General features: G+C 49.3%; 7 protein-coding genes across 7 annotated transcripts; 5 read left to right on the top strand and 2 right to left on the bottom strand.

The window, feature by feature from the left end:
• Window positions 1–15: 15 nt before the first annotated feature.
• Window positions 16–2,684, top strand: K444DRAFT_640724 (uncharacterized protein; the record flags this gene model as incomplete). Its single annotated transcript, XM_024884525.1, has 4 exons — window positions 16–1,576; window positions 1,609–2,246; window positions 2,280–2,426; window positions 2,520–2,684. 4 exons carry the CDS (start codon window positions 16–18, stop codon window positions 2,682–2,684), a joined length of 2,511 nt encoding a protein of 836 aa, XP_024741948.1.
• A 905-nt stretch (window positions 2,685–3,589) lies between these two features.
• Window positions 3,590–5,416, top strand: K444DRAFT_625653 (ankyrin; the record flags this gene model as incomplete). The annotated part of the gene is made up of 1 exon (XM_024882555.1): window positions 3,590–5,416. One exon carries the CDS (start codon window positions 3,590–3,592, stop codon window positions 5,414–5,416), a length of 1,827 nt encoding a protein of 608 aa, XP_024741947.1.
• Window positions 5,417–6,866: 1,450 nt separating this feature from the next.
• K444DRAFT_608717 (uncharacterized protein) lies at window positions 6,867–8,653 on the top strand. Its single transcript, XM_024879437.1, has one exon. It carries the CDS (start codon window positions 7,352–7,354, stop codon window positions 8,540–8,542), a length of 1,191 nt encoding a protein of 396 aa, XP_024741946.1. The 5' UTR covers window positions 6,867–7,351; the 3' UTR covers window positions 8,543–8,653.
• Window positions 8,654–9,091: 438 nt separating this feature from the next.
• Window positions 9,092–10,229, top strand: K444DRAFT_660198 (uncharacterized protein). The gene has a single exon (XM_024886436.1). The coding sequence runs from the start codon at window positions 9,110–9,112 to the stop codon at window positions 10,094–10,096; it is 987 nt and encodes a 328-aa protein (XP_024741945.1). The 5' UTR covers window positions 9,092–9,109; the 3' UTR covers window positions 10,097–10,229.
• Window positions 10,230–12,454: 2,225 nt separating this feature from the next.
• Window positions 12,455–14,589, top strand: K444DRAFT_640722 (uncharacterized protein; the record flags this gene model as incomplete). The annotated part of the gene is made up of 4 exons (XM_024884524.1): window positions 12,455–12,513; window positions 12,564–12,630; window positions 12,685–13,664; window positions 13,713–14,589. 4 exons carry the CDS (start codon window positions 12,455–12,457, stop codon window positions 14,587–14,589), a joined length of 1,983 nt encoding a protein of 660 aa, XP_024741944.1.
• A 326-nt stretch (window positions 14,590–14,915) lies between these two features.
• Window positions 14,916–17,717, bottom strand: K444DRAFT_211755 (uncharacterized protein). The gene is made up of 4 exons (XM_024871090.1): window positions 16,903–17,717; window positions 16,663–16,843; window positions 15,778–16,485; window positions 14,916–15,717 (listed from the first exon to the last, which is right to left on the bottom strand). The coding sequence occupies exons 1-4, from the start codon at window positions 17,347–17,349 to the stop codon at window positions 15,242–15,244; spliced, it is 1,812 nt and encodes a 603-aa protein (XP_024741943.1). The 5' UTR covers window positions 17,350–17,717; the 3' UTR covers window positions 14,916–15,241.
• A 697-nt stretch (window positions 17,718–18,414) lies between these two features.
• Window positions 18,415–20,088, bottom strand: K444DRAFT_650608 (carbohydrate esterase family 4 protein). Its single transcript, XM_024885650.1, has 3 exons — window positions 20,070–20,088; window positions 19,804–19,944; window positions 18,415–19,726 (listed from the first exon to the last, which is right to left on the bottom strand). Exons 2-3 carry the CDS (start codon window positions 19,829–19,831, stop codon window positions 18,501–18,503), a joined length of 1,254 nt encoding a protein of 417 aa, XP_024741942.1. The 5' UTR covers window positions 19,832–19,944; window positions 20,070–20,088; the 3' UTR covers window positions 18,415–18,500.
• Window positions 20,089–21,392: the final 1,304 nt, after the last annotated feature.

Below are 21,392 nucleotides of genomic sequence, written 5' to 3'. Positions count from 1 at the left end.
GCCTCTTTCTGCATCATGGCTTCTTCCGACATTCTCTCCCAGACCTTCTCTTCTATCACATCTATTAAATTAGATGAGATAAGCAGCCAGCGAGCCACCTTCGAAGCCGCCAAGTCTGACTTGCTGACCGTCGTCAACCATGAGGTTGACCCACGCAAGAAGGTACAACAGCTCCTCGAAGGCATCGAACACCTCGACTCCATGAGCAACGTCAAGGACAGTCCGATCTTCTGTCTCAAGAATATCAAGCAATTCATTGAACAAGCTCATAGCGATCCTTCGGTTTCCACAAAGCTTCAGAAAGACTGGCAGGCTCAGCTGGGGAAGGCGTTGGACATCCAGTCTCTGAAGTTCGAGTATGCGTCGTTGTACGGCAGGCTTGTCAACGAATGGCTCTCGGTCTCCGAGGACAATGACGCGTCGGATGGAGGATCTGATTTCGAGCCTGTGGGGCGAAAGGAGATGCATGAACAGCGTGCCAAGTGGGAGGAGTATGTTTTCAAGACCTGTGAGACTGATGAAACTGCAATCCATCTCTACCTCGACAAGCTATTCAAGACCAACAAAGCTGTACGATTCGCCTTCGACACTCTGTGGGTTTCGACTGTTCACTTTGAGAAGGAGATGGCTTCAGCAGTTCATTTTGATGACACTTCCCTGAAGTGGGTCATTGAAGGTCTTCTGCGGAGCGATCTTGTGACCGATGAGAAGCGCAAAGTGCTCAAGGACTTCTTGAACAACAAGGTCGTGCTCGGTGAGGTTGCCGATGTGCTCAACATGAGAATGTCATCACTCGACAAGTGGCACTGGGACCCGGCGGGCTCTCAAGTCGAAATTCGCAGACAGTTGAACGGGAGATATCGATTCTACCACGACGAAGACCTGCTTCAGGCCATCCTCTTGCGCTACATTGGAGTCAAATGGTCGGTTCACTTCAAGTCTGTTTTGACCGCGTTCCAGTCCAGTGAGGGAGTTTGGAAATCCTCTTCGCGGTCGGTGCCCTCGGCGGATCAGAAGCGTCGGGACTATTTCCTTGGACCCAAGGGCATGTATAGTGCTTCGGCTGAAGGCGTTGAGGGGATCCGCCGTCGTCATTTCGAGGGTGAGATCTTTCTGGAGCAGCTTGCGGAGGAGATCGACGAGAGGCGCGGAGGCTATGGTGATGATAGTGTTGATGAGAGAGACACTCGGAAGTCAAGCCAACAAATCACCCAGACACTGCTACACACGCTCGCCTCCGAGATCATCATGAAAACCCGCCTTGGAGAAGAGATGACAGTTGTCCGAACTGATTTTGAATGGTTCGGTCCGTCACTTCCTCACTCTACAATGTTCTCCGTCTTGAAGTACTTTCGAGTTTGCGATCGCTGGCTCAACTTCTTCCACCGCGTTCTCGAAGCACCCATGAAGTTTATCGCCGATGGGAATGAAGCTCCTGTCATGATTCGGAAGAGAGGCACTCCTATCAGCGGTCCCATGAGTGATATGTTGGGTGAAACCGTTCTGTTTTGCTTGGATTTTGCATTCAATCAGTTGACAGATGGTGCTCGTATGTATCGACTCCATAATGACATTTGTTCTGGGGTCCTGAGAAGACTTGTGTCAAAGGCTGGAAGGTCATGACCGAGTTTTCCCAGTTGACGGGTCTCAACTTCAATCAGTCGAAGACTGGCAGCGTGAAAGTTACTCGACGGCCTGGGATAACCTCCAACACTCCTTCTTCTCTTCCGAAGGGCGATGTACGCTGGGGCTTCCTTAAGCTCGACGGTGCGATTGGCAGATTCCTCATTGACCAAGAAAATGTCGACACGCATATCGAAGAACTTCGACGTCAACTGGAAGCTTGTAAGTCGGTTTTCGATTGGATCCAAGCCTGGAATGTCTATGGAGCCAGATTCTTCACAAACAATTTCGGAAAGCCAGCCAATTGCTTCGGCCTTTCTCATGTCGACATGATGCTTGAAACCTTCTCGCGCATTCAGTCCAAGCTCTTCGCTTCTACTGGTGGTAGTGTAACATCTACCCTGAAGAACATGATTAGTGAGCGCTTCGAGGTTGACGACATTCCCGAGGGTTACCTCTATTTCCCAATGTCCATGGGCGGCTTGGACTTGAAAAGCCCCTTCGTCAATCTCTACTTGATCCGTGATACTATCATGAAGAAGCCGGACGCAGCTTTGGACCAGTTTTTCCTAGATGAGGAAAAGGAATATCGAGTTGCCAAGGCGAATTTTGAGAGAGGTAACGTTCCAGGCCGTCCCACTACATTCAGCTTGAAGAGCTTCCTCGACAGTGAGTCTTTCATGACTTTCGAGGAGTTCACTCGCTATCGCGAGCAAACATCCAAGCATCTGTATACGGCGTACAGCAAGTTGATTGAAGAGCCAGTTGAAGACGAGGTGACTGTCACGACTGATGTTGCAAATGTTCTTGGTGGCCCGCCTGGCTTTCCGCCTGGCTTTGCTGGTCGTGGACGAGGTCGTGGTCGGGGCAGAGGTGGAATGCCGAGAGGAGTGCAGGAGAATACCCGGGGCCGCATGAACTCCTACAACCGCTGGATCATTCAGCTCTATGCACCAGACATGATGTCTCGATTTGGTGGGCTGAATGTTGTCGAGAAGGGACTGTTGCCAACTGGGATGGTGAGCATGTTTCGTGAGAGCAGATTCAAGTGGCAGGGCTGAGAAACATGCGGCTTGAGAGGGGGTGACTAGAGCCTGAGGAAGACAGGAGAGTGTGATGATGAATTAAGATGGTGTTCGGCGAAAAGGAGAAGCAAGGTAATTGGTGTTCTGGGGTTTCATTGTATTCTAGAACTGGGCAATAATGATAATGAAATGAGACGACCTTCACGAATCCCAGCGTCCAATTCGTTCTTTGACATCTCCGTGAGCACTTTGTAACTCCTCGATACCATCGAGGATGAGTTCAGAGCAAGAGTCATTCACGAGCTGCAGCTGCACTTCTGCGCCCGACAGCATGGACTGGTTCACATCTTTGGATTTCGAGGCATTTCCAGGACTTTCATCGGTTTGATACCGTGAAGAAGGGCGAGAAATCCTTCGCCGAGGTGGGAATTCACGAACCCCAAAGAGTGAAGCTTGGCCCTGCCAAAAACTATTGGAGGCCGTGAGGTCGTATCAATAAAGCGCGGAAAACATGTTGGACATTTGAACTGACAAATGGTATCTATTTCCTCTGTCTCGCCCCCTACACACCGCAATTGAGGAATGAGGCTGACGCATGAATGTCTTCATTGGCCACTGAGGCTTAAGAACCGCATGGCCCACAGAGAATAACCGCTGTCCAATATTGGGTCAAGAAGAAGCGACCCGGTGTGTCATCAGTCAGTGATGCTTGATTGAGAGAACGAGGGAGGTGAAGAGATGGAGGAGGACAGTTTGTTGCCCGGGGTGGTGGAAGAGACATCCCTGCCCACGCCTTGCAAGATTGCATGTCACTCCGGCCGGTGACTCAAGGCAACCGCAGCCGCAGCCTCACTCTCCTTCACTCACTCTCAGCTTTCACGTACAACCTCATGTATAAAACCTGTGGTCCTCATCGAGGAGGTAAGCCAGGTAGGTCACGAATGGCGTCTCCCAGCGCTTCCTCGGCAACATTGTCGTTGGAATCATTCGACATCGATGATCCGCATTCCCCCGTCAGCTTCGTTCTTCTCGACGAGAATAACAATGAGCAAAGAGACCCAAGTCCTCCGTCATTGACGAAACCGTCCCTGAACGTCGAAACAGAGCTCGATCCATGTCTTCTCAAAAGTGTGCTTTCCGATGGCCCACATACCAACACTGTCATCCTCCCTGATCATTACACCAACCCTCACTGCGTGCACAGTCAATACACTCTTTCGCCGTCTATGAGAGCAGCCTTGGACCCTGATCCAGGTATCCTGAAAGCTGTACTCTCAGATGGCAACAACATCTACAACGAGCGAATCAATAAAGCGGTCGCAAATCGGAGAGAGACTGCGCTCTCCATGCTCCCCCACGCTCCTATGCCCGACTTTCCAGTCTCAGACATGTCATCTGAATTTGGGCCAAACAGCATTCGGGTTCTCTGTGGCAGTAAGGTTGGGATCACAACCCCTCTCATGGAAACCATTCGTGAGGGGCTACACGAGAACATGTCGACGCTGTTGGAGGCTGGAGCGAATCCGAATGGGGTCCCATTGCAGGTGATGGAAGACTATGCGGCGTTCTTCCTGCGATTCAGACCAATGATTCCAGCATTTACAGATGAAGAAGGAGATGTGGCGAGTAGGGAGGAACTGCTCAAGTGCATGGATCTCCCCCAAATCTCAAGCATCACTTTGGAGGAAGTTGAGGATCGGCTCTACGAAGGTACTCAACCGTTTTTTTGCGAGGAAGCATTTACTCCAACAGCATTCTATCACCATGGGGAGTCGATGCCTTCTCTTGTTGAAGCTGCAAGATATGGCTCAATCGACATGTTCGACATGCTTTTAGAAGCGGGTGCAGATGCAAGCTTCTGGATGTCGCCCCAATTCTACGTCCCAGACCCGCCATCCGAGAGCAGCCTCAGCGTATCAAGTCCATTGCATGCTGCAATTCAAAACAGAGACAATGACATGCTCAGACATCTCCTCGATATCGATCTCGATCCCAACGTCATGCCTCTTGCGAATCCAACTCGATGCTTCACGCCTCTCATGGCCACAGTCATTTACAGCGAAAATTTCAACAAATATGCTTTTGATCTCCTTTGCAGTTATCCAGAAACTAATGCCGAGGTACGAACTCCAATTTATGGGGTGCATCTCCTTCACTTCGCCGTTGCGGCGTTGAATTTAGACATCCTCAAACACGTTTCGTCGAAGGTCCCGCTGAGAAATGCGGGAACTACGGCGCTTGGTCATACGTTATTACACATTGCGTGTATGCCTTCCGATGCACTTGAGGTGCAACGCCACTCAGAGGTCATCTATAAGAGTATTCATGAAACTCGAGATCTCCATGCAAGAAATGACCCCTATGCCCATTGTGCCCCTGACAGAAGCTGCGATCCTGTATTTGGATTGCAGTTTGAGCAGCAGACTGCTGTTGTCAAGTTCCTCTGGGACAATGGGATCACTGGGGTAGAGCAAAGAGATGTGCACGGGAACACGCCTCTGCATTATCTGGTAGGGTGTAGGTCAGTTAATCAAGAACTGCTGACTTGGTGGTTAGAGAAGCCAAATATCAACAAAATTTGGAGGGAGTGCTTGAATAATTACGAAGCCACTCCCGAAGAAATGTTCTATTCAGGTGAGAGGGCTCAGAAAGAGGGCGCAAACGGATGGCGGCCTTGGTTTAAAAGGTCGTGGACAGAGGAAAGGGTGAAGAGGAAGCAGGAGATCTGGAGAGCTCTTCTAGGTGAGAATGCGAGGAGGCAGTTGTGAGGCCACCCAGGTAAGGCCGGGGAGCTTGATTTCCTACTGTAGCAGCAAAATGCTTGTTTTCCTTGTTGCATTACTCGCGACTCAAATGGTGTAAGACGTAGGTTAATGATTAATGAATACCTTCAACTCGCATCTCGTAAGTCTTCCATACAATCTCAACATCACCAGCACGGTGAATGAAGAAGGCTAACGCTTCTTTGCTCTGTTCACAAAGCCGTTTTTATCACTCAACTCGACGATGACATTTTACTCAGAACAAGTCTAATCAGCCAGTCTGCTCAATCACGGCTCTTTGCATTAAATTTTTGGAGCTTTCTGAAGTATTGAAGCTGGCGTGGTGCAGGGGTGGGGCAACTGTCTCGTGGCGGAAATGCACCTATCTCACGCTGCTCTACTTACGGAAAGCCATAAGTACGGAAAGCGATAAGGATCAAGTGATCAAGCGATTTTCGAATCCGGTTTTCGACTTTTGATGTCCAACTTGGCCTGTGCTCACCCCACCAAAAATCGCCCATCTACTACGCCCCCTCTCCCTGTACCTCTACCTATTATTACTACTTAAAATATTACTCTCTCTTTAATTCTTATTTATATATATATAAGAGAGGGGTGAGAGGTGAGGGGAAGGGGGGGGGTAGAGGGCGAGTGAGTAGATGAAAAGTGAAAAGTGAAAAGTAGAAAGCGAAAAGCGAAAAGCGAGCTTCGAGGGATACGACTTGCTAGAAAAAGGAGGCCCTATAATTATAGGCTACTTATCGCTAAATTATAGGCTATAGGTACTAAAAATTTAGTAATATAAATTTTTAGTTAAGTCCTCTCACTTTGCCCTAACCCCCCTCCCCCCCCATTTCCTCCCATAAGCCCCCTCTCTTACCCATATATATGTGACGGCGGGATCAATGCAATGGTCGAAGGCTCAAAGTTCAAAGAATCTCATGTATTGGAAAATACTAAGCTATGGAACAAAGTAGGGAGGATGCCTCGACCTTTAGTATTGTTCCGTCCAAGCAATCCTGGCTTAGCTTCGTTTTGTGCCTGTTTCCGATATCCTGTCCTTGGCAGATCATGCCCTTACGCCAGCCGTCACAATATATATATAGAGATAGAGAGAGAGAGAGAGAGAAATTAAAGAGAGTAAATATTTGAAGTAGTAATAGAGTGTTACAATAAAACGTTGTTGTTGTATTGTAATAATAATATATAGATAGATCTGGAGGAAAGAGAGGTGTGGCACGAGTGGCCAAAGCTTAAATACAGGAATGTAGTCACGTGAGCCTACACGTGACCACTAGCACCCAGTTGCCATGCAACATAGAGGCACAGGGAGAGGATATAGTATGTGGGGTGGTATGTGGGTGTTTGCGATTTTTGGTGGGGTGGCCCGTGCCAAGTCGGACATCAAAAGTCGAAAACCGGCTTCGAAAATCGCTTGATCACTTGATCCTTATCGCTTTCTGTATCTACTGCATTTCAGCTCGCCACCAATATTAATCCACAGCGAATTATCTTCAATCAGAGAGTCACTCAACGAAGATATGGAGCAGTACATCTGCTGCCGCTGCTATTTCTCCAATGAAACTCACCACATATATGCAATGCCACACACTGCTCCAGTTTCGCCTCTCCATTACCCCGCTCACTGGTCTTTGAGCAGAGTGTCGGAGGAGGCTTTCTTGCTCAGAGGAGACCTGACCTGTCCGTGACTACCAATAAATCCCGTTCTTTGCTCGATTTGTGACCTTAAAGTTATGGAGCCGTTTTTTCACCCGTGGTACTCGCTCACGCTTCGTCTTCATCGTTTGTTCAAATAGCCTCCTTGCTTCCGCCTTTGTTGTGTTTGACTCTGTTCACACCGAACTTTGTCGCCTCAGATCGCTCAGCTGTGTTTGTACTGGTCTGCTCTAGAACATTGAGTCTCACCACGCAAACGTTACCATGCTTGATATACTTATCGTCCTTTTTTTGTTCTTTGTAGTGCAATGTGAAGCTACCACTCCCAAAATCCTATTTACTCTTCAATCTCAAGGGGTCACCTTCCCAACATGGTTCGAGCAATTCACGCTCTGTCTCGCCCCTCTCGCTGCTCACGTCGCAGGAGGAGTAGTGTCTCCCACTCTCATCCCAAACTCCACACCACCACCGAGCTGGAGCGCTCGCCTCCCGCACTTCAATCCCATCTCCATCATCTGGCGCTACTACATCATCGGCGACCGACGGCTACGCGCGAGAAGCTGGGATCGAGCTGACATGGCAGCCTCGAATGCCGTTTTCTGGGACGGAGAGCGTGGGCGATGGGATGGCTCCGAGGAGATCATGGTTAAGAGCAGGGCCTGGATGACGAAAGTACCGGACACGGCTCATGTTACCCCGTTGTCGGCTTCGAGTGCCTCATCTCTCATTCTCACGGCCCAGGGCATTGGTGCTACATTCATGATCATCGGCAGTTTGATTCCCGGCTCTGCATATAGAATCACCGCCAGCCTACAAGGGGTTTTCACACCCTTGGGATGCCTGGGCCTCATGAGATTACCAGCCGCTTTCTGGCTTACTAGTGATTATGGGTTCATGAACTACGATACTCGTCAAGGCAAGCCGTTGCTCGTTGGAACCGGTTTGGAGAAAGCGGTGAGCAACAACATCGCTCAACTCAGCGTGAGCCAAATCGACATGACAGTCCAAGATCGCCTACTTTCTCCTCACTGCTGGAAAGGAATTGTCTATCGCGTTTTCTGGCTTGTCACCGTCTGGGGCATTCTCGGCATTTCAGCAACAGATTGTACACATATATGGTGGAACTACCCTCCCTCTCTTCCTTACTTGCCAACGTCTACGTTGATATTCGACTCCATGTACCTGGTTCTCACGATTGCGGCGATCGGCATTCATACTTTTTACGTGGTTACCGGCAAGGCGACCTCAACGATTATTCCGTGTGTACATGCCACTTGGTACAAGATCTTTACGGGAGTTTTTATGGTTGTTGGGTTCGTGTGTGTGGTTGTTGCAGCTTTGGAGACGAGGGTTAAAGGCAATGGGAGGACGACGAGTCTGCCGGAATTTCTTTGCGGACAGGGCAGAGCGATTTGTATTCCTGTGGCGCTTGGGCAGGGAAATTATAATGTTTGATGGATATTTTCGATATAAGAGCTGCCGTAATTACTTTGTGTACAGCGCAGTTCCAGATTGTATCAACGTAGAAGAGGTTCTAGTACAGTACTGTACATTCATCAAGGCCTGCTTTTAAAACGTCCCTCGAAATATTATACAGCGACAACCCACCTGGGTACACGGCTCTCAGAGTGGAGCGACTTCAAAAAGCCATTCGCCGGGTTTTCTAAGGGATCCCGCGGGGTCCTTGAGGTTTTGTTTCGGATTGCCAGTGCTTGGACAGTTTTTTTTTGGTAGGACTCTCATAGGTTTGTTGACATTTTTCGAGCAACTCGCTAAGCGAGCGAGAGGATGTCTCCATCGAACACTGAAGGCACATTTTGGAAAGACCAAATTCTAATTCTTTATCATTTGAAACCTACTTCTTCTATCAATCCTCACCAATCAAAATCCCTGTCAATTTCCAGGCAACCAAGTGAAGCCTGAAAGCCGAAGTCAGCCTCTCTCTGTCATCAAAAAGCCTCCACACCCAAGTACCACAACCCCTATCCACAATCGAAACCCACCATCCTCGCACAACAAACAATGACCGAACGAACCTCTGAACAGATCCACCACCACGCCTCCTTCCTCCGCCAATGCACTGCTGACTTCGCTACCGAAATCGCCTCGCACCCTTCAGATGAAAGCACAAACTCCTTCCTCATCACGATTAAAAGCTTCATGATCGCCCTCAACGGCAGCTTCTCCCAATATCACGACCCAATTGCCTTCATCGAAGCGGATCTCCATCATATCTGGTACATGGTCATCTCCGTCGCGAAAATCAGCAGCCCAGAAGATACCACGCATGATAGTCTTGTGCTCTTGCTTTTGTATTTTAGGGAGTTAGGGACGCTGAGGAGGAGGATTGAGGGCGTGGAGGAGGAGGAGAAGGTGGGTGGGGAGAGGGTGTGGACTGATTTGCCTTATTTTGCGGAGGATTTGCTGGCGGAGTGGAGGAATGAGGAGGGATTGACTGCTAAGCAGCGGATCAACCTTGCGGTGTTTATCGGGAAGTGCGTGGCGTTTGGGGTTGATGGTGCTAATTCTTTGTTGTCTGCTCTTTGGCTTTTGCGGGAGGCACTTGAGGGTGGTGGAGAGCTTGATGCGCCTAAGAGGGATGGTGGTGTGCCCTTTGTGGAGTTGTTGTCTGCTTGTGCTGCAATTTTCGAAAATTGTGGTCATAAGATCCTTACCCTATGCTTTGACAGCCAAACACTGGGTCAGGGGAACTTGAAATTTTCGGATTCTGACCAAGTGCCAGCCAGAGAGCTCAGTATAGCCAGATGGCTCTCCTGGAGGCAGACATTCCAGGACCTAAGCAGAAACGAGGATGAGGCACTTGCAAAAGGGGCAAAACTTGGTTTTAATGTCATGATTAGTTGTGGGAGAGAGATGGGCTGCGATGTCGAAGGCGAGGAGAAGTATTGGGCTAAAGTTATGAAGTTACTTGAGGAAGAGTTGAAGAGAAGTGGGAAGGAGTCAGTGGGGTTGGAGGACATCGTTACTGATCCAAGTTGGGTTGACTGAGTACAGGAAGAACAGGCTTGAAGTAGAATGTTCTGGGAAGTAGCGGAGAATTCGGGTTCTAGGCTGTAGATTTTTTGGACACTTGAAGTTTTGCACAACGTTTTGTTCATGTTATCTGCATTCTTCTGAAAGTTACCCCCGAGATCCAGCTTGACGGCCACAATGTGTTTCAGGAGCTTCTGATGAAGATTCAGTACACCGCCGTGGGGGTGATCTGGACTCTTCCTGGGTCCTCGGATTTGAGTTCCTGATCACGATTTTCCATCCCTGTCATCAACCTTATATTGTTGTCTACTTCTCGGCTGACCTACTTATGTGTAAATCGACAGCCAGCATACAGCTTCATCTTCGATTTGCCACCACAAGTTTCATAGGTCGTTGTTTCCAATTTTGGTAAGCCATACTTGCAAAAGCGATGTACAATCGCGTTGCCCCGAGTGTCACAGAGCCCCACTTCGCAGACTGGTATTAACGTGTCAGTTACCGCGGATTCAAAGACACCGAGGACTGGGCGTGGTGTTGAAGTGATGTGGATCATATCTGTGGCCTTTCCTCCGCAAATATTGCACCTCATCTTTGAGCGCAAATGACTAGCACTGTATCTTGTGGCCAGTGTTGTGAAGGCCTTGTTGTTCTCCTCGGAGCTTTCGCTTTGGATCTTGTGTGCGTCGGATGCCGTTCTTGTTTCCGTATGAGGTACTTGTCCAGAGACACCAACGCCTCGGATTTGGCGAGGAAATGTCATAGCCAGTCCTTGGGACGCTGGTATGCTGCTGTCCGATTGCGTCTTTAGATGGGTGAGGAGTATGTCGAGAGTCCATGACGATAGTCTGGAATCGGTATCCTCCAGAATTGGTGTTCATAGTAGAAGATTGACGCGAGGCTCTTGCCTACTGAAAAGCTGGCCCGATCGCGTGACATGCATAAAGAAAGTGCGATCTGGGAACTTTTCGATGGAAGGAGCGTGTATCGTGGATCTGCTTCGACCCTGTGGACGAGAGAAGAAGGAACGATTGGAGGGTCTGTTGGGATCTTGGAAAGAAAGCATATTTGTCTCGGATGGGAAGTCTTGTCAGGCAAGTATTCTAGAATCCCTATGATTGACTTGGGACATTCAGCACAATGATAACTCCCACTAGAAGCATCTTACAACGAAAGAAACGTCTTTACAATAACCTCACACGATGATGAGTCTTGGGACTTCCACTTTGTAGTCAGAAACAATTGAGTTTCGAGGAGCTTCTGGAACTTTAACTGTAACGCAGACATCGGACAGGCAGGGGCCCTCGAAGGACAGCCACTCGGAACGATTACACCGCTTGGGAGAAGTTTGGGGCAGCGCGAGTCGTCGGAAGCTGTGCTCCACGTAAGGTATTGTTGGGATGACAGTGAATGAATGTTTCAAAACGCTCGAGATTCATGCAAAATCCCTCTCGACCAGTTTAAGGCCTCGTCTGACTTCAAACACAGTGATCTTGGGAATTTGCAGCAACAGCAGCAACAGGAGATTGATCGTACAAAAATCTGGAGAATGAATACACCACTTGTAATTTATCATGTACACACAAGCACTAGGTGATGGAATACTATGCTGCGAACCCGGCAATTTCACCAGCTAGAGAAACCTCCCTTTCGGCCCCAGAAAGATCAACGTGAATTGAGGATGGTGATACGCATAAGAGGCGATTCGTTATGAACATGGATGTTGTGATACACTGGCGACGACTCCGAATAGGAGTACAGAGCTGTTCGCAACGCTGACTGGAGGGAGGGAGGCTGTGGAGACGGAGTTTCAGAGCTTAGAATTATGCAAATGCATAGCCTACAAACTTTATCCTTCCGCTGCGGATGGGGGATCTGCCTCTTAAATAGCCCTCGAGCCATCCCATTAAAAGCATTCGAGAAGAACGACGGCTGAGAGAAGATATTGGATTTCTTGAAGTTGCAAGCTGCGAAAGGAACATGGCCGAGATTTTTTCAGGGGCTGCTGCTGCCCCGGCCCTCCTCGCTTACCAACCGCACACCCCACCCCGCTCGCCGCTAATGAGCGGTTGCCCCAGCGAGGGAAGTGCCGGCAGTGACGCAGAAGTAAACAACCTCGACTCGATATCCGCCTCCTTAACCCTACCGCCATCCCCTGCAAATAGCATCAGAGTGCGTCGCGATCGCTCATCCTTACAGAGAGAAGCAATTCGATCGAAGCAATTCACAAACCGTGTGCAACGCAGCGACTCGAACCCCACAGACGATCCACTTGGGAGGAAGCGGCCAAGGGGTTTCCGGACGAAGACACACAGTCTACCAGCAGATCACGGATTGAAGGCCATTGAACCGCCGCATGAGCAAGCCTTGGCGAAGATGGCGTTTGCGGAGCAGCAGAAGTGGATCACGGTCCAGCAGAAGACCTTCACAAAATGGTACGGTTTGCAGAGGTGGTAATTAGGGACAGCGCTGACTTTGTAAACAGGTTGAACACGAAAATCGAACCAAGGGAATTGGTCGTTGTAGACCTGGTGAAGGACCTTAGTGATGGAGTAAGTATACAAGGGAATCAATCGCAGATCACATACTAACGTCTCCCGTCACAGATCGTCCTCATCCATCTACTCGAATGCCTGTCGAACGAATCCCTTGGACGGTACGCGGCGAAACCAAAATTACGAGTACAGCGATTCGAGAATGCAAATCTATCCTTGGACTTTATTAAGTCAAGAGGCATACAGATGACCAACATTGGTGCCGAAGATGTTGTCGACGGCAATCGAAAGATCATTCTTGGTCTCATCTGGACACTGATTCTACGATTCACGATCTCGGATATTAATGAAGAGGGCATGACTGCTAAGGAGGGCCTGCTCCTCTGGTGTCAGAGGAAGACAGCTTGCTATGATGAGGTTGATGTAAGAAATTTCACGGACAGCTGGAACGACGGGCTTGCTTTCTGTGCTTTATTGGATATCCATCGACCGGACTTGATTGACTACGATGCACTGGACAAGGGCGACCACCGAGGGAACATGCAATTGGCTTTTGACATTGCGACTAAGGAAATAGGAATCCCGGCTCTGCTCGATGTGGAGGATGTGTGTGATGTCGCGAAGCCTGATGAGAGAAGTTTGATGACATATATTGCTTACTGGTTCCACGCCTTCTCGCAGATGGAGAAAGTTGAGAATGCTGGACGACGGGTGGAGAAGTTCGTCAACAATATGCAAGGTGCTTGGGAGATGGAGAGTGCGTATGAGAGGAGAATGAGGGAGCTGTTGAAGAATATCAAGGAACAAGGTGTGAGGTGGCAGGAATCGAAATTCGAAGGCTCGTACGTGGATGCCAAGAAGCAAGCCACAGAGTTCAGTGCCTACAAGAGAGGCAAGAAGAGAGAATGGGTTGCAGAGAAGAGCGACCTTGCAGCGCTACTGGGCAACATCAAGACGAAGCTGAGCACATACCGGCTGCGGGCCTACGAACCTCCGCCAGAATTGAGACTGAGCGTTCTTGACGAGGAATGGGCGAAATTGGTAAAAGCGGAGATTGCAAGAGGTCAACTTATCAATGAAACAATTAGAGAGTAAGTTCCAATATTTGCTACCACAATCCTGTTTACTAACTTTTCTAGCATCAAAAATGCACTGCGAAGATCCTTTGCCGATAAAGCCAACGATTTTGCACTCGCTCTCAATACCATGCAGTTGGCTATTTCTGGGTTGGAAGGCGATGTCGAGGATCAGTTGACACACGTCCGACGTTTGAACGAAAGCTTAGCGCCTATGAACCAATATCTGGAGAAGATCGCAGATATCGACCGGAAGTGCGAGGAAGCCAACATCGAAGAGAATGACTTCACAACCTATACATATGACGAATTATCCTACGAGCTTGGTCTTGTCAAGAACTCCGTCTCCAAAAAGCTTGCCTTCCTCGACAACCAAGTTGTAGCCCGTAACATGACAAACCTTACACCAATCCAACTCGAAGAATTCGAAAGCGTTTTCCGACACTTCGATCGAGACGTAACAAACAGTCTGCAAGAACTCGAGTTTAGTGCCGCGCTCGCATCACTCGGCCTCGTATTTAGTGAAGACGAAATGCATGAATACTTCCTCGACACCTCAAACGGCAAAGATTATGTTACCTTTGAACAATTCATCCGCTTCATGGTGGATGTTACCGAGGACCAGAACACAGCTGAGCAAGTCTTTCAAAGTTTCCGTGAAGTAGCAGATGGCAAACCATATGTCACCGAAATGGACCTTCGACATTCTCTTGTGCCTGACGAAGTTATCGACAAGCTTATCAAAGTGGTGCCGCTCCACAAAGGGCCGGATCTGCAAGGGGATAGAGGCATGCCGCAATACGACTATATCAGTTTTATGGATGGACTCATCAGCGATCCAAACGAGGCAGAAGAACCGGCTGCGTTGGCGGATCTGCCGGACGGAAGGAGTCCGCAGAGGGGAGCGACAGCAGATGTGAAGATGAATGGTTATCATTGAGCTGAAGCATTTCTGGCGGGTGCATAAGAAAGGTGGTTTGTTATATGGGTATCTCGAGTTGCAAAGCAACTAGATGGGAATACACCCGGCATTCACGCATACGTTTTTTCCGGCTTTGGTTTGTTTTGATTCGAAGGGAAGCGATTTTTGGAGCAGCACTGGGGATGGCAAACGAAAGGATGGTCTGTACTGTGCGCGAACTTGATTTGAACGTTGGAACGAGGACTTGGTGGTAGATAGGACTGCGCTCTGCGGCGCACTGAATTCAATGCATATGATTCAACCCAAGTGCCATTCAATCGTTATTCGTTTCTCATTCTCGTCGTGTATCATGTGATATAGTTTGCACTGCCATCTTTACCTCATGCTCTCATGCAAAATGATAAGACCCAAACACCAGGCTAAAAACACTCACGACCGAAATCCAACAGCGCCATCGCTAAAATAAAATACCCGAACAGGAAAGAGACCATTGCCAGTATCCTAACGCTCACGAAACATAGCCATCAACACCGCCGTAGCAACCAGTGGGATCACCCTTGCCGCCCCACCATTGGCGCCTCCCTCGCCTCTATCAACACCTTGTCCCATCTCGCCACTGCAAGGACGTTCGTTAACGCTTTCCCCCGGAGGAATGCCAAGCAAGGATCGCTCACCCTCTACCACACGAACTCCCACACTCAGTCCAATCCCTCAAACAGTTATAGCACCACTCACTCCCACACCGACACGTGATGTGCAGACACCCCTCCGTCCTCTCCACCACCTGACTACACCCCGGACATTTCTTCCATCCCTTCCTTTTCGCGAGCTTCTCGACCTTTATCCCGTCTCTGTCTTGCTTGCACACTCCTGGGTGTTCGGCTTTGGTGCAGAGGGTGCAGGTTCGAGTTCTGCATTTCGGGCACGTTATTGAGGGGGTATGATAGAGGTTGGGTGGGAGGAAGCGCGAGCAGGTGGGTAAAGAGCAGTATTTTGGGTGCGGGGTGGAGAGCTCGAGGAGGAGGGAGTTGTATTTATTAGTGAATGATGAGGAGAGCATTTGGGGGATCGGGGCGAGTTTGGTAGAGACGGGGATGCCGCAGCATCTGAAGGAGGTGCGGGATTTGTAGGCTGCCTTGAAGGCTCCTATTCGTGAGATTAGCTTTAGTTGTGATGGAGAAGGGATGTTGGGGTCAGGTGACGAACCTTTTATACACTCCCTGCAATAGATGTGTCGACAAGGTAGGACGGCCATATCATTTCTCACCCCCGGCTCCATACAAGCCAGACAATCTACCCTAACCATCCTCTCAAATCTCTCCCGCTCTCTTTGCCGCCTCTGGGCCTCCGCTGCATCCCTCTCGCGTCTTTGAGCATGCTCTGCTTCTCTCTGTCTCCTTTCTTCCGCGCTCCGCTGTTTTATCTCCTCCGCCCAACGTTTCTCTCTCTCGATCCTCGACTTCCTTTCCTCCTCTGCTATTCGCTTGGCTTCAGCGTCTTCTCTTCGCTTCCTCTCCTCCGCAGCTCGCTTAGCCTCGGCCTCTTCTCTTCGCTTGCGCTCCTCAGCTCTCATAGCTGCAGTCTCTCTCGCAATGGCGGCAAGCTCCCACTCCTCTTGTACCTTCTGAGCTCTCAGTGCAGCCTCTCTGTCCCTCTTGATTCGTTCCTGTCTCTCCCTCTCCTCCCGCTCTAGTCTCTCTGCGTATTTCTTCTGCATTATGAGACGAGCCTCGTCTTCGCGTGCCCATTGTTCTGCCAGCTTTCTTGCTTGAGCTACTTCCCGATCCACTTCTTCTTGTTTCGCCTCCGTTGTGTGGATTCGTTTTGCGTATTCGGATTCATGAACGTCTCGCGTTTTTTGGAGGTAGAAGGCTCTAGCTATTTCGGAGTTGACGCTAACTTTGTCATCTTCCCCTTCACTTTCGTCAGATTCGTCTCGACTCTCATCTGATTCTGAGTCCTCTTCCTCATCGTCAGATTCTTCAGAACTTTCATCCTCCTCGTCTGATTCTTCATCGGAGCTTTCGTTGTCGACTTCGTTTGCAGAGTTCGATGAGGTTGGTGTCTTCTGACTGATGCTAGGGGCTATACTAGACGGCATGGAGTAGGACTGCTCGGGAGACTTGCTCTTCACTAATACCGGTGCATTCGGGTGCATGCCGAGGCTGCTTCGTGACGCTGCATTGGCATCCAGCCCTCCACCTCTAATATCTGGTTCATCATCCTCGTTCTCGTCTGCCTCGCTGACACTTGTCTTGGGACGCTTTTCCGGCTACCGTCAAGAATAAGTCAGTGAAATGTTCTCTAAAACGGGAATATATTATAAATTACCTGACCAGGAGGCTGGCAATGGATTTTCTTGGCGCTAGCCTCGTCGCTACTGTTCGAGGGACCAGGAGAGAAAAGTGTAATAGGATGAACCCAGGACCCAGTAAAGAAGTCCAAGTAAGGCGTAGTGTCGTGTCCATCTGGTAAGGCACCAAAGGTCTCCACCTCCGGCTCAACAGCGAAACCTTCATCGCAGTCTTCCTCCGGTGGGTCGTTGGCCCATCTCTCCACTCTCCTCGCAAGCTTCCCTGTGTAAGGTAGACAAGCTTCAATTCCAGCTATTCGAGATTGGTAGTACTGCTGAGTAGAGAGGTCTGCTGTGGTCTCAACACCCTTGCCTTGGCGGGGTAGTTTCGACTCCTGAAGCTTTTGGCTATGGGATAGGAAGGCTAGATAGCACTGGAATGCTTCGTGGAGCGCAATGGTTAATTGTGACTCGGTGACATCCATCGATGAAACATTGAGGTGTGTAGAGCCACGGATAGAATGAAAGAAATCATATGAGGCTCCAGCAAAAAAAATCTGAGCTGCGGAGGTGGAGGAGCGCTAGTCTTGCATCTGGTGCAACATTGGGCAACATGGGGAGCACATTGGATTACTCACTGTGGGAGAGGAAACCACAATGACTGGATATGCACGGAGTTTAGCAAGTGACTACTTGCAGCAGAGGCGGTGCATACCAGGGCGAATTAACCTGTGAGGTTTGACATAGCCTGGAGTACGGACCGTATTGGCTGCCTGCTGGTGGCCACGAACACCCATTGAGCAGCGAGAGAGGCTCAACCTCTCAACGGCTCGGGAACAGTCACAACATCAAGCGCGTCCCACTAGGCGGCCTCGAAATTGCCCATGTACTCTGACGTGGCCGAGTCCTCATTTGTGGTGCATCCAAATGTCGGGTTCTGCGGGGTATCGTTTCGAGCGTAGCTTGAGAGCAATGCAGGGCATCTCAGCCTTGCGGAGTTGGGCGAAACTTTGCGCTCGTTCAGAGACCTGACTGCAGTAGCGGGATGTTCACAGCCCCAGAATCTTGAATGGAATGATCTCGGAGGCACGACGACCTTGGGCTTCCAGTGGATGGGCCAACGGGGCGGTGCCGGTCTGGAGCGCCAGGGAAGGAGCCTCACTGGGCTAGGAGGAATCCAGCCGGTTTAACAAGACATGGACCTATCCATAAGCCGGTGAAATGCCAGTGACAGTGCGGCTCAATGGAAAGACTTCCAAGGGACGTCTGTGGGTGGGCAAATGTGGTCCATTGATGGTGAGAAGGAAAGGAAAGGTTGAACTCAAAAGTTCCGAATTGTACTCGGTGTGGTCACGTGGTCACGCTTCACCGATATCTGCTCGGTTTGTCCCTAAGAAGATCTCACCCTTGCGAGCTAGGAAAGCTGGTTTGTTCGTGCTGAGAAATGGATTCCAGTCAACGATATGAGATGAAATGATGCTCATGATACTCCTCACTTCCAACTCCAAAGTCTGTTTCCTACCCCCTTCTAGGTTTGACTGCAGATAAGCGCTATTTATAACTAGTAGTCATCTAGAAATTATACTATATGCCACTGTATTGATAATATACAATATCCTTCTCTCAAAACCCTTCATTAATAACCAAACGTCTTATTATCACACTCCCCAAAGCCGCACTTCGCGCAATACCCCACTAACTTCAAACAAATCCCATTCCACTTCGTACACCCACTCAAATTCGACCATCTCGCTGCCACACACTTCATGGTTCCTGCAAGACAGTCGCTCTGTGCCTTCAGACAGCCGAGCTTGCTGGTGAAAGTGCCGACTTTTCCGCACCAGTTGCCGTTGGAAGCCTCGCAGGTGGGTGTTGGCGCCGGGGTTGGAGTTGAGGACTTGTAAGTTGTGGTGGGAATTTTGGAGGTAGAGACAGGAATGTTGGATGTGGTGTGAGTGGACGTCGCAATAGAACCCGAGATGGATGTCGAGGAGGATGCGCGGGTTGAGGATGGAAGGAGTGAAGAGGTGGTAAAAGTCGATTCGTTGAAGCTGCGGTACCAGTTGGAGCGGTCATTGTCACCGAGACATTCGCCGACTGTGACCCCTTTCCATCCCTTCTGTTGAATAAGATCAAAGTAATAAGTAGAAAGGTTGGCCACTGATTGTTGGACAATATCGTGTTGGATGGAGAGATAATCTACCACGTTTTGAGCTGCTAATGCTTCCTGGACGATGTTCTTTGAGTTTTGTATTTGATTTGGAGAAGGGTTGAGATAGTCCTGCGTATCGAGGTCAAAGTATACTCTGTGGTAGCCAAGGGATTGCATGTCGGCCCAGCAGCCGGATGCTTCCGTGCAGTCGGAGTATGGAGGTCGCATGTAGGTGGGCCACATCCCGATAATGTTATTAAATGCCATTTCGTTCTTGACCATCTGTGAAATTCGGAGATCGTGAGTGATGTTTGAGAGGGAATAATGGGACCAGGTGTGAGAGGCAACTTGGTGGCCCTCGGCAATCATACGCTTGATCAAGTTAGGATACGGTGCAGTGAGGTCGATTCCTCCTTTGCCGTTGTTGTTGCCAGTGATGAAGAAAGTCGCGTGGAAATTATATCTCCTGAGCAAGTCGAGGAGTTGTGCTGTGTAGTTGTATGGCCCATCATCATATGATAATGCAACGACGTTGTTCTCAACACAATTATAAATATCGTCGGTATAGGTGATTGGACCCTTCAATGGACGAGGCACATTTTGGGTTGAAGGTCCAGCTGGAGTGACATCAGAGTCGCAACGACCGTATCCTAGCATGCAACTCCCAGGGTCTGCACAATAATCTTGAGTGGTTCCGCAAAAACCAGACACTGATACTAAGAATTAGCATTACCTCGGAACGAGAAGATTGGCACCAGAAATAGTGTGCACAGAGGAATACACCTACTACTGCAGCATTGATTGTCTGAGCACATCGCCCCTCCATTGCTCGGACCGCAAGTTCCACCGGGAGCAGTATTTGGGCTGCAAGTCCCAAATGCAGGTTGACAATTTGCACCGCAATAGCCTGTTGTATTTCCACAGTATCCTTTATCCCCGAGTCAGCATTATCCAAGAATGGAGGAATTCTGGAGATAAAGCACCGTTTATTGATTACGAAGGCATATCGAGACAATGAAAACAGTAAATTTGTTCCTAGGGACGCACACGTACCATATTGTGAACAACATCCTCCACTGTTAAGAGTAGCATCGCAAGAATAGCTTTTGTTGGCGCCAGCGTAGACATTTCCGCAGGTATTGTCAGGACTGACATCGCGTTTCGAGAGAAAATCATACAGTCCAGCATCTTCAGTAGGGAGGGCTGAGCTCATGGCAGCAAGGGCAAAGCCCAGCATAACAAAATTGGTACGCATGGTGATGCTGAAATAAAATAAATGTCAAGACAATAAAGAGTGACTGGAATGATCGAAGATGAAAAAGAGCGGTCTCAAGAGAGCAGCAAAGGTCCTTGATGTTGATCAAAGTAACGAATGTAGAGCTTCTACAAAATAAAAATAAATCGTCAAGCAGGGGGTTCTCCATGCCCAATACTTATGGGATGAAGTATCGCGCGTTGGCCCCGACTGACATTTCGCCGAGCTCTAAATAATCAAAGCGGAAGCAAGCCAGCGGAAGCAAGCCAGCAGAAGCCATCGTATGTTAGACAGCACTCGCTGTCATGGCGCAGAGACCTCACTTTGAGGCCATCCTCAAAGCTCTCCGCCCAGACACGCGCCATATCAACTTAGACCTCGTGCTGGTGCTGCAGAGGAACCGCGTGGCTAAAGGTATGCACGAGGCGGAAATTTTTCGCGCTGAGTGATTCGTGGAGATGGGCGAGGTGGAGAAGGTGATCGCTGGTGGCTCGGGGGTAAGGGAGCTCAATCGAGGTCCGTTCCTGGCTGGGTTTGAGGCTTTTACGCTTCTGGTGAACACGAGATGAAACTGTGGCGTTGAAAAGGGGCGCTGCCTCTGTTGGCGACGAGCTATTCTCGGACTCAAAAATACCATCGCCTCTAGCCGAAGGGGAGTGTTCAAGGAAGAAAAGAAGCTCAATACCCGACCTGCTGGATTCAGCAGAACATCGTGGTGAGGTCTTGGTCTTGGCGTGACGACAAGGGTTGGCATTGACATCGAGTTTTTCACATTACAAGTACATGAAATGAACCCCCATTCTATTTTCTAATGTTCCCCAACACTCAAATCCTCCCAAAACAATTCCCAATAATAGCCCAATACTCGACTTTCCTCCAATATTCCAATCTTGCAATCTTACAAGCATCCCATCTTCCAGGCGGCGCATTTTCTGCAAAACAAGTACAACGTCCCATGTGTGGATCTTCCCAGCGTCCATCCCATCCCAAATTCCAAATTCCAAATCCCAAGTCCCAAATCCCAAAAGCACAATGCAATAACGACAAAGCAAAATACGAGTATCAGCTCTCCAGCTCTTTGAAATCCTCCGCTGTACACCATATTTTTGGGGGGTTTTTTT

This window comes from Hyaloscypha bicolor (genome assembly GCF_002865645.1).
Source record: "Hyaloscypha bicolor E unplaced genomic scaffold K444scaffold_17, whole genome shotgun sequence".
In the NCBI taxonomy this organism is placed as follows: Eukaryota; Fungi; Ascomycota; class Leotiomycetes; order Helotiales; family Hyaloscyphaceae; genus Hyaloscypha; species Hyaloscypha bicolor.
The sequence above is the reverse complement of the archived record's forward strand: the minus strand, read 5'-3'. Positions and strand labels throughout refer to the sequence as shown.

Coding starts and splice junctions, on each gene's coding strand:
- K444DRAFT_608717 (XM_024879437.1), top strand. CDS start 7,352: ATGCTTGATATACTTATCGTCCTTTTTTTGTTCTTTGTAGTGCAATGT.
- K444DRAFT_660198 (XM_024886436.1), top strand. CDS start 9,110: ATGACCGAACGAACCTCTGAACAGATCCACCACCACGCCTCCTTCCTC.
- K444DRAFT_211755 (XM_024871090.1), bottom strand. CDS start 17,349: ATGGATGTCACCGAGTCACAATTAACCATTGCGCTCCACGAAGCATTC. Junction 16,844..16,902: donor ATTGCCAGCCTCCTGGTCAG/GTAATTTATAAT, acceptor TCTTGACGGTAG/CCGGAAAAGCGTCCCAAGAC. Junction 15,718..15,777: donor TTGCAGGGAGTGTATAAAAG/GTTCGTCACCTG, acceptor TCTCACGAATAG/GAGCCTTCAAGGCAGCCTAC.
- K444DRAFT_650608 (XM_024885650.1), bottom strand. CDS start 19,831: ATGTGCTCAGACAATCAATGCTGCAGTA. Junction 19,727..19,803: donor AGACAATCAATGCTGCAGTA/GTAGGTGTATTC, acceptor TCTTAGTATCAG/TGTCTGGTTTTTGCGGAACC.